At 45.4% G+C, this 10,736-nt stretch overlaps 1 protein-coding gene across 1 annotated transcript in view; it reads left to right on the top strand.

Annotated features, from left to right (window-relative positions):
* The first annotated feature begins 57 nt into the window (after positions 1 to 57).
* Positions 58 to 10,736, top strand: part of SERINC5 (serine incorporator 5) — a 123,963-nt gene continuing 113,284 nt past the window's right edge. Inside the window, exon 1 of the mRNA XM_017870917.1 lies at positions 58 to 255. Coding sequence (XP_017726406.1) covers positions 229 to 255 — 27 coding nt within the window. The 5' untranslated portion in view covers positions 58 to 228. The remainder of the gene's footprint in view (positions 256 to 10,736) is intronic.

Below are 10,736 nucleotides of genomic sequence, written 5' to 3'. Positions count from 1 at the left end.
GGGTGGGCGCGGGGCGGGGCTGGGGGCGGGTGGGGCGGGGCCGGCGGCGGGGCGGGGCTTGGCCGCGGTTGTTTTCACCGAGGCCTCGGCGCCTAGGCGCTTGGCCGAGGCTGATCTGCGTGCAAGTTGTGAGCTGCGGCTGAGCCAAGCGCTCGAGGCACGAGGCAGCCAGGACAGCCGGTGCGGCGCGGGGAGCCAGCGAGCGCTCCCTCAGCGTTAGCCGCCGCGATGTCAGCTCAGTGCTGTGCAGGCCAGGTGAGCGAGACCCGGTGCAGCGCGGGGGTTGTCAGATCGGAGAACCGGGCCAGGAGACCAGGCGTCGAGGACCTGCCTGGGTGCGTTCCCAGCTCCGCTGCCGAACGTAGGGCTCGGGTGGGTCGCTCGGGCTGGCCCTGCGGCACTCAGCCGTCCGGGAAATCCTGTGCCCTGGGCGGGCGGGAAGGGGTAGGGGGAAGCCCAAGAGGCTACCCTGGGGTCTTCCCCTCCGGCCTCCGGGACTCCGCGTGGGGCGGGGCGTGCAGGGCTCGGGCGGAGGATCCCGACTGCTCCAGGGACGGGTCGCCTCCTGCACCCGGCACTGGTGAATAGCGCCGAGCTCCGTAGCCCTCTCCACTCTGCCTGTCGGATGAATCAGGAAGAAAAGTGGGTTTAGGCAACGTCTCCTTTGCTATGCCCTGAATAAAACTCGGGTCAGACAACCCAAGCAGGTTGCGCTTGGCATCTCGAAGTCGAGCGTGGGTTCTGTACCTTTGAAAATGTCTGGAAGCCTGACTTCCAAACTACCGGGCGCAGGTCTGGGCGAAGGGAAAACTCAGCCCTGCTTCCTGAATTTCCCGACCCAACCCTGGCTCGGTACTAGCACGACTGCCTGCGTAGGGCTCGAGCCTTCCTGTCTCTCTTTGCAAATAAACTTGCTCTAACCTGTTTTTTAACTCTCGCCTGTTTAAACCTATGATATCTTAAAACATTATGTCTCCTACAAGTTACTGCATCAGTGTAGAAATATTAGTACGTCTTAGCCCTGTAATGCTGGTATCACTCCTTCCTGCAGAGTCAGAAAAAACGAAGTAGGCGAGTCTCCTGGATGTGGAGCTCCTTTCTCTCTGTATATGTAGATTATCAGCGTTTCGGTACAGAGTTTTAATGGAGGTAGTTTTCACGAACGAATCAGACTCTGGGGAGCATCCAGGTTCGGGGTGTTCTTGCTGACACTCAGCCTTTCCACAGTCGAGGCCAGCTGTAAGTGATGCAGGGGTTAAACTGTGGGTTTCTGTAACCGGCGATTATATTGGCAGATTATCTGTCCTGTTTGGAGTGGCCACGTGGAGCTGTCTTGGTTTTTGAGGTCTAATACTGTGCTTGGCATGCATTAAAGCTGGTCTTTTCAGAGTTGAGGAAATTGAGGCTTTTGACTACTGAGATGAAATGATTTTTTTCCCTGAGCCAGGCAGGGAGAGAGAGAAAGAGAATGAGAATGGTCCCCACCTTACCAGGTATTTGAGAACAACGTGGACCAGCAAAGACTGTTTTCAGAAAACTCTGCAAATCTTTTATTCTCGTTTTGAAATATTTCTCTCCAATATGATGCAACACTTTTTATTACGTAGTAATTATAGCTCTTTAGGGGCATCTGTCCTGGTCCCTTGAAGTCCCCTTGAGGCTCTTTCTGTCATTCCCAAGTGCCTAATTTAGGGCTCTGTAATTACCAGTATTCAAATGGGCTTTGTAAAAGAATTATTTTGCTATTGATGTTTTGGCAGGTTTCTAAAGTCTCCCCTCTTAGGACTTTGGAAAGAACCAAATCAAAGTTAACCCCTGTTTTCCCAGGCCTGCTGGAAGCATCACTGTGGTGGGCCTCAGTGCAGTGTGATAGTGATCACACTGATTTCCTGTGGATGAGGCAGTAGGAAGTTAAAAGAAAAGCAAACAGGCCAGGCGCAGTGGCTCATGCCTGTAATCCCAGCACTTTGGGAGGCCAAGGTGGTCGGATCACCTGAGGTCGGGAGTTCAAGACCAGCCTGACCAACATGGAGAAACCCCATCTCTCTAAAAACACAAAATTAGCCGGTTGTGATGATGCACGCCTGTAATCCCAGCTACTCGCTGAGGCAGGAAAATTGCTGGAACCCGGGAGGCAGAGGTTTCGGTGAGCCAAGATCATGCCATTGCACTCTAGCCTGGGCAACAAGAGCAAAAAGAGCAAAACTCCATCTCAAAAAATAAAAAAGAAAGCAAACAAAACCTCACAGTACCTTCAGAAGTTACCAGTTCTTTTGTTTGTTTGGGCACCTACCTTGTGCCAGGAGCCGGCTATATAGTAATAAGTCAGACAAGCATCTCTGCTTTCAATGGCCTGTCTGGGCAGGGGAGATCATTCATAAACATGTAAACAATGAAACGATGAATATGATACTGGTCCTATCAGAAGGCCTGTGGTAAGCAGCCTTGAGGAGGGTTGCTGAGAGAGTCTGAGAAGATGCCTGTGGAGTTGAGACTGCTCAGTGAGAAGAGGCAAGGGAGTCTAGGGTGGCTGGGGTGTCTTAGGTGAGGTCAGAGAGAAGAGCAGGACCAGAAATGGCCAGAGCCTGTCAGCTGCCTTTGGACTTCGGATTTAATTCTGGTTGCAGTGAGAGGCTGTGGGAGCATTTTGAGCAGGGGAGAGCTGTGGTTTGATTTGCACTTAGAAGATACTTGGGGTGCTGTGCAGACTGGACTGTAACGGGGGCTAGAGTAGAGGTGAGGAAAGCAGTTCGAGCTGGTCATGCAGCATTTGGTGAGGAAAACCCAAGTGGATATTTGCCTCTTAGGGGCAAGCAGTGTTCTAGGCTTCAGTAGTGAACAAAAATCCTTTCCTGATGGAGCGCGAATCCTGGCAATCTGCTGTTGCTGTAGTCCCAGGAGGAGAGAGCGCGGTACCTTAATTTAGGCTATGACTGTAGGAGTGAGTACAGTGGGACATTGTTGGCTTTGGGTATATTTCAGAGGTAGAACTGGGTTTGAGCAAGGATTAGAAGTGGGATATGGGAATGAGACAGACTCAGTTTCTGGCCTGAGCCACTGGGTAGATGATGATAGCATTACTGAGGTGAAGTAGGAGGCTGTTAGGAAGAGGACATTTGGTGAGGAAAACCCAAGTTTCTTGGCTTTGTCACATTAGGAATGCCTATTATAAATTTAATGGAAATGGCAAGTCACCAATTAGGTATTTAAGTCGGGAGAAGTTTGAGGTTGGAGAGAGACATTTTGACGACTTTCTTTAACTGAGGACCATCATGAATAATATGTAACCCATAAAAGAGCCTGGGCTTTGGACTCAGGCCTGGGTTTCAACTTGGAAATCTGGACAGTGAGGACTGGTGTGACTGGATGAGTTACCCTCTATTACCTAACTTTACCTCAACTGTTGAATGGGTACTTCTTAGGGTTATTGTGAAAATTACATGTGATGATAAGTGTAAAGTCTGTAATATACGATTTGGCAGAGTGTGAGGAACCCCCCAAATCTTAACTTACTAGTGGCCATTACCCATCTGCATCAGGATAATATCCAGATCATCTTATTTTATTTTTGTATCTACTCTGATATTCACTTAGATTTTGCTTAGGGTGTTGGCTAATGGATGCTAAGAAGGTAGAGATTACAGGGGAGTGGTCACTCAACACTTTATGGGTTCAAAGTTCTGTGCTAGGCCACTAGGGACAAGGTAATGAACACAGGGCTTCTGTGTTCTCCTTTAACTTAAGGGCTATGTGGAGGTGGGAGTGTGGGGGAAGTTAGCTACAAAAAAATGACAGTGCTGGCTAGGCGTGGTGGCTCTTGCCTATCATCCCAGCACTTCGGGAGGCTGGGCGGGTGGATCGCTTGAGGCCAGGAGTTCGAGACCAGCCTGGGCAACATGACGAAACCCCCGTCTCTACTAAAACAAAAATTAGCCAGGCATGATGGTACACGACCTGTAGTCCCAGCTACTTGGGAGGCTGGGGCACCAGAATCACTTGAACGCGGAAGGTGCAGGTTGCAGTGAGCTAATATTGAGCCACTGCACCCTAGCCTGATCAACAGAGTGAGATGCTGTCTAAAAAAAAAAAGAAAAAAGAAAATGACTGCGCTTTGTCAGAGCGGAAGTGAGGTGTGTGCTTGGAAAATCTAGACAACCTTTCCAAGGCAGTTTGACAATAGGGATTAGGAGGGCTTACTGCAGGCAAGTATAGGCATGTATGACAATAATAATGCTGAAATTTATTTCAGCCCACAGTATGTGCTTTGTTTTTACATACATTATAATTCATTAATTCCTCACAAAACCCCTGCTTGGACTCCTTTTACAGGTGAGTCACCTAAAGTATAGAGAAATAAGTGAACTGATGTTACCAACTGACTGATGGTAGAGCCAGGCCTTGCATACTGGCCCATCTGACTTGAGTTGGGTGACTTTTGTACCAGACTGCTATTCCTTATTATTCCTATATGAATAAATAATAATTGCTCCAGATGGACCCAATGCAGTTTTGAATACCCTGCTATTAGGCCATTTTGGTAGATATTGTTGGCTGCCAGTGGTTAATGGTTGGATGAAGTTTAACTTCTCCCTCATGCCTAATTCAGGTCATAAAGACCAAAGTCACAGACCAAATTCTGTCACACATACAGACAGTGGCATACGTACAGAACAGTGATGCAGCCTGTTCTAAGACTTCCTGACATTCCAGCTCTTTGACCTTGTTGGTGCTGTCATAGGCTTCTTGCCTGAAAAGTTCACCTGAGGCAGATGCGCCAACATGCTAGTAGGCAAGACTCAGCTAACTTCGGTTGGTGGGCAGCCAAGATTATTGCACCAGGAGGATCAAGCCCATGGTTGCCATTCTGAGTAAAGATTCACTCCGTCTTTTTTTTTTTTTTTGAGACAGTGTCTCACTCTGTCACCCAGGATGGAGTGCAGTGGCACAATCTTGGCTCACTGCAACCTCCGCCTCCCGGGTTGAAGTGATTCTCCTGCCTCAGCCTCCCGAGTAGCTGGGATTAGAGACGCCTGCCACCACACCTGGCTAATTTTTGCATTTTCGGTAGAGATGGGGTTTTGTCATGTTGGCCAGGCTGGTCTGGAACTCCTGACTTCAGGTGATCCACCCGCCTCTGCCTCCCAAAGTGCTGGGATTACAGGCATGAGCCACTGCGCCCGGCCCTATTCACTCTATCTTTATAGCCAGTTTATGCAAAGCAGGAATGCCTAGGCCCAGTATTTCCATCCGGATCCTATTTCTAGATCACCAAGATTTTCCTCAATGAAAACCCATTTATGTGTGTATGTATGCATGTATGTATGTATGCATGTATGTACGTATGTATGTACGTATGTATGTATGTATGTAAAGATGGGATGTGGCTGTTGCCCATGCGGGAGTGCGGTGGTTCAGTCATAGCTCACTGCAGCCTCCAACTCCTGGGGTCAAGCCATCTTTCCACTTCAGCTTCCTAAGTAGCTGGGACTACAGGTGCGTTCTACCATGCCTGGCCAGTTTTTAAATTTTGTAGAGATGGGTCTGGCGTTGCTGCCCAGGCTAGTAAAACTCATTTCTAATGTCTGTTATGTTAATTAACAAAGCCTTGAATGCCACCAGGGACTATCCATTGTCAAAGATAAACAAAGCCAGACATTAGTTAAAGCAGTAAAAACATGTTTTATTCAGTAACTATTGACTGTAGGGGAAAGAACTGAGCTCCATTCAGTTTTGTGCCGAGGTGACTGGGCCCTTTAAAGTGAGCATAAGGGAGTAAGGAGGGGAGTGAGCAGTGGCTCAACAGTCAGGAAAGCGAAAAGTTACAAAGGGTTGGTCGGTGTAAATGCAATTAGGCCAGCTGTGTCTGCCAGCAGTGTGGCCTTTGATTAAATGTTTGCTGGAATATGTCTTAGTAGGGCAACTGATGCCCCTAGAATGCAGCTTAAAACACACACCCACATACACACAGTCCATGAAGACTTATTTAAAAAATAAATGACATACCACATGCAATAATGATGATTCCAGGCCGGGCACGGTGGCTCAAGCCTATAATCCCAGCACTTTGGGAGGCCGAGGCGGGCGGAATTTGAGACCAGCCTGGCCAATATGGCGAAACCCTGTCTCTACTAAAAATACAAAAATTAACCTGGCGTGGTGGCATATGCCTATAATTCCAGCTACTCAGTTGGCTGAGGCAGGAGAATCACTTGAACCTGGGAGGCAGAAGTTGCCGTGAGCCAAGATCAGGGCACTTTACTCCAGCTTCGGCAAGACAGTGAGACTCTGTCTCAAAAAAATAATAATAATAATGATGATGTTTCCCCCAAAATGTCCTTCCTTCTTCACTGTAAAACCCAGATCTCTACTTTGAGGTCCCCGCTCAATTAATGTTTCCTCAGTAATGATCCTTCTCTTGTTTTGAGAGTCCTCACAGAATTTGTGCTTCGTAGACTTGATTGCACCACTTAGTACTGGGTCATCCGATTCATTGAAATTAAATCCTGGCTACTGCAAGGATGTTTCCTGTCTTCTCATAGGCAGAGCTCTTACTGTGACCTAGCTGAACCCCCTGTTGAGCTCTTTTGGTTACAAAACTCTTGTTCCTTATTGCTCTTTGTTTATAGTGATTGGAGATGTTAGGTCCTCATTTATATTACATGGTGCTTCCACTGGAAGGGATCCAGTTACAAAAATTCATTCTTTCCATGATGATACTGTTTTGAACAATGTGGGGAGTATTTGTGAAACAGAGGGAAATCACACAATCATTACCCAGAGAGAACAACATTTTGATGCTTTATATTCAGTTACTTATATTTAATATATATATATTTATTTATTTATTTTTGAGATGGAGTTTTTGCTCTTGTTGCCGAAGCTGGAGTGCAATGGCGTGATCTTGGCTCACTGCAACCTCTGCCTCCCAGGTTCAAGCAGTTCTCCTGCCTCAGCCTCCCGAGCAGCTGGGATTACAGGTGCCCGCCACCACACCCAGCTAATTTTGTGTTTTTAGTAGAGATGGGGGTTTCACCATGTTAGCTAGGCTGGTCTTGAACTCCTGACCCCAGGTGATCTGCCCGCCTCAGCCTCCCAAGGTGATGGTATTACAGACGTGAGCCACCGTGCCTGGCCATTATTTATAGTTTTACTTTGCAAAGTTGGGATTATGTTGGAAGTGTTGTATTTGATCTCACTCTTTTTGCAGAATTATGGGGTGACTGAGAAAGTTTTTTTAACATGCACCCACCACTTATTTGTAGCTGTTAATGTTTTCGGGGCTTACATTCATATGTAGATGGTCTTCTACCTTCAAACTTGATGGTTTCTTTAGAGGTGTTAACATTGAATGTGTGAAAGTCACTTAATGAGTTTTTGCGTTAAGAGGTTTGGGTGTGTTTCTATTCCCAAAAGGCCAAAAGTAATGAAAAAAAAAATCCCTAATTTCATCTCTGTTAGGTGGCATCATTGACAATATATTTCTGTCATTTTCAACATTTTCTTTAACTTTGACCTTTTCTTTTTACAATTACTTTCACAGTCCAAATGGTGATTGAGTCACTGTTTCCCTGCTGTATGATGGTGGCCATCCTTGCTTCCACTGCATTAACATTGAGACCTGTGTTTCTTATCACTAGCACTGGCACTTTTATTTTCCTATTCATCTTTATAAAGATGTGGGCAAAATGCAGTAAAATGCCCTATAATTGTTCTGTCAAGGTGATGTTTTGGTTGACGTTGGCTAAATGCGGTAGTCCCCCTTGACCTGCCGTTTTGCTTTCTGTGGTTTCAGTTACCTGAGGTCTATTGGGGTATGAAAATATTAAGTGGAAAATTCCAGAAATAATTCACACGTTTAAATTATGCCCTGTTCTGAATAATATGATGAAATCTCACTCCATCTCACCGGGATGTGAATCACTTCTGGCCAGCATATCCATGCTGTCTAGCTGTCTACTTATGCTCCTCACCCCTTAGTCACTTAGGAGCCATCTCGGTTGTCACATCCACTGTCGCAGAATTGCAGTTGTGTTCAAGTCATTCAAGTCACCCTTATTTGACTTAGAGGCCCCAAAGCGCAAGAGTAGTGATGCTGGCATAGTATCATAAGTGTTTGATTTTATTATTTGTTATTGTTGTTAATCTCTTACTGTGCCTAATTTAGAAATTAAACTTTATCATAAGACCAGGCAAGGTGGCTCATGCCTATAATCCCAGCACTTTTAGAAGCTGAGGTGGGTGGATCACTTGAGCCCAGGAGTTAAGAGACCAGCCTGGGCAACATGGATAAACCCTGTCTCTACAAAACACACAAAAATTAGCCAGGGCATGGTGGTGTGTGTGCCTGTAGTCCCAGCTACTTGGGAGGCTGAGGTGGGAGGATCACCTGAGCCCAGGGAGGTTGAGGCTGCAGTGAGCATGGTTGTGCCACTGCACTCCAACCTGGGTGACAGAGCGAGAACCTGTCTCAACAACAACAGAACTATCATAGGTATGTATATACAGGAAAAAACACAGTGTATATGGGGTTGGGTACTATCCAGAGTTTCAGGCATCCCCTGGGGATCTTGGAACACACCCTCCTCTGGTAAGGAGGGACTACTCTAAATAGCTCACTGGTGAGCTGATACAGGAAGGGTGGCTTAGAGGTGTCTTTGTGTAGTGTAACTAAGTTCAAGTTGTCAGATAATCCTCCGTCACTTAACCTTGAACAGTATGGAGAGTGAAGTTTGCACTCTTAGTTGGAGAGTTCGCTTGACGGTTGCTCATTCAAATGTGTTTTCTTGGGCAGCTCTGTAGCTGACCTGGCAAGCTGACAAATAGCTTTGGGCTGCAGCAAGTCTGATTTTGTAGGCACCGTTGAGGAGAGGCCAGTCTGTAGGCGTGGAAGGCAGCCTCTGACTCATCTCTCTGTGCTAATTAAATAAAAGGTAACACCCCCTTCCCCAATGCTTGCTTCCCACCCTCGTTTTCTGTATAAATAGAGGCTGTAGGTTTCCCACAGATACTGAGTATCTGGGAGTGACTATGAGACATGGAAGCTTTACTTTTCCAGTTTTCCAGGTGTTTTAATGTAATCATCAGTTAGAGCCTCAGAAAGGGCAGTGCAGTAATTATGGCATTGTCTACTTTTATTTCAGAGCAGTGTGTGGCTAGATCATCTATGATAACTTGATGTTAAAAAGGAAGTCTTCGTATAAGCCGATATGTCTACAGAACTAGCCATTGGATGTAATTCTTTGACCAACCTATTTTTAGTATTTTAAATGGTCATACCTGCCTAATTATAAAGACCCAGTGTTCTCTTAGTGTTCTGAGTCAAGCCGCATTGTTAGTGAATTTTACATATTGCTGTTTTCAGTTGAATTTAGGGTTATGATTGGATCCTGAGAGTAGTAGCAATCAAGTTACCAATCTAAACCACTGTGATTGTTCCCAAATCTTAGGCATCTCAGGTAGTCCACAGTAAACCTTTGCATCCCTGCTTAAAATGTATTTTAAAACATTTCCAGTGAGAATATCTTCATATTCTTCTAGCTTATATATTAATGATATTTCAAAACATTTTAGAACTTAATCAGAGAGTCAGTATAGGGCAGTAGGAAATTAAAATAGTGAGTTGTGTGATTACACAGAACATCTGTTTGAATTTTAAAAGGAAGCAGGATTTTACTTTTGGCTTTTCTTCCATAGTTTGCCTTGTGAGATTAAAATTGCTGATGTTTAAGGAAAGCAGCTGTTATGGAAAACTTAATGCGTTTTATCAGAGAGTAAATTTTGAAACAATTTGTGGGTTTTGAAGTAAGGTTACAGTATATAGTGATTAGACAGCATTTTACTCCCTCATGAAAAGTGTCTAGTCAAAACAAAAGTGAGAAAACACATGCATAACCTCTTAAATCTTATTTATGAAAAGATAACTGGAGGAGATGGGAAAATCAGACTTCTGTTTAAGTATCATTTTTATAAACTGGCTAAGTGCATTTTGAAACAAAATTCATGAGGTCTTTGTGGAATGCCTTTTCCGTTTTGTTTTGTTTTGTTTTTTTGTGCTCACATTATGTCTCAGCAATTTAATGGAGGGCTGATTTCCTAATGCTTTGATCCTTGGTGAGTGTGGTTCACCCGAACTAGGGAGGAATTCAGTCTTTTGTTCTTGATTCCATGCTCATTGATCTCCTCCATTGCCATTCTCGGAAACAATGGTAGTATTTTGTTTCCATAGTAATGACACTGTTTGCTCCAGTAGGATTCTATAGTGGTAATTTTTCTTTAGCTTTGCTAGCCTTATCCCTGAGGACTCTAGGACTTTGTTGGACTTATTTAGTTAGCTGTTACTCCTTTTTTTTTTTTTTTTTAAGAGCTTACAATCCCTGAAGTAAAATGTCAATTGATAAATACTCACTGGGGCCAGGTGTGGTAGCTCACACCTGTAATCCCAGCACTTTTTGGGGCTGAGGTGGGTGGATCACCTGAGGTCAGGAGTTGGAGACCAGCCTGGCCAACATGGTGAAGCCCCGTCTCTACTAAAAATACAAAAATTAGCCGGGCATGGTAGCACATGCCTGTAATCCCAGCTACTCAGGAGGCTGAGGCAAGAGAATCGCTTGAACGTGGGAGGCTGAGGTTGCAGTGAGCTGAGATCATGCCATTGCATTCCAGTCCGGGCGACAGAGCGAGACTCCGCCTCAAAAAAAAAAAAAAAAAACCCCCCATCTCTACTAAAAATACAAAAA

The sequence above is a fragment of the Rhinopithecus bieti genome, unplaced genomic scaffold (assembly GCF_001698545.2).
Source record: "Rhinopithecus bieti isolate Rb0 unplaced genomic scaffold, ASM169854v2 scaffold_5216, whole genome shotgun sequence".
NCBI lineage: Eukaryota > Metazoa > Chordata > Mammalia > Primates > Cercopithecidae > Rhinopithecus > Rhinopithecus bieti.
The sequence above is the reverse complement of the archived record's forward strand: the minus strand, read 5'-3'. Positions and strand labels throughout refer to the sequence as shown.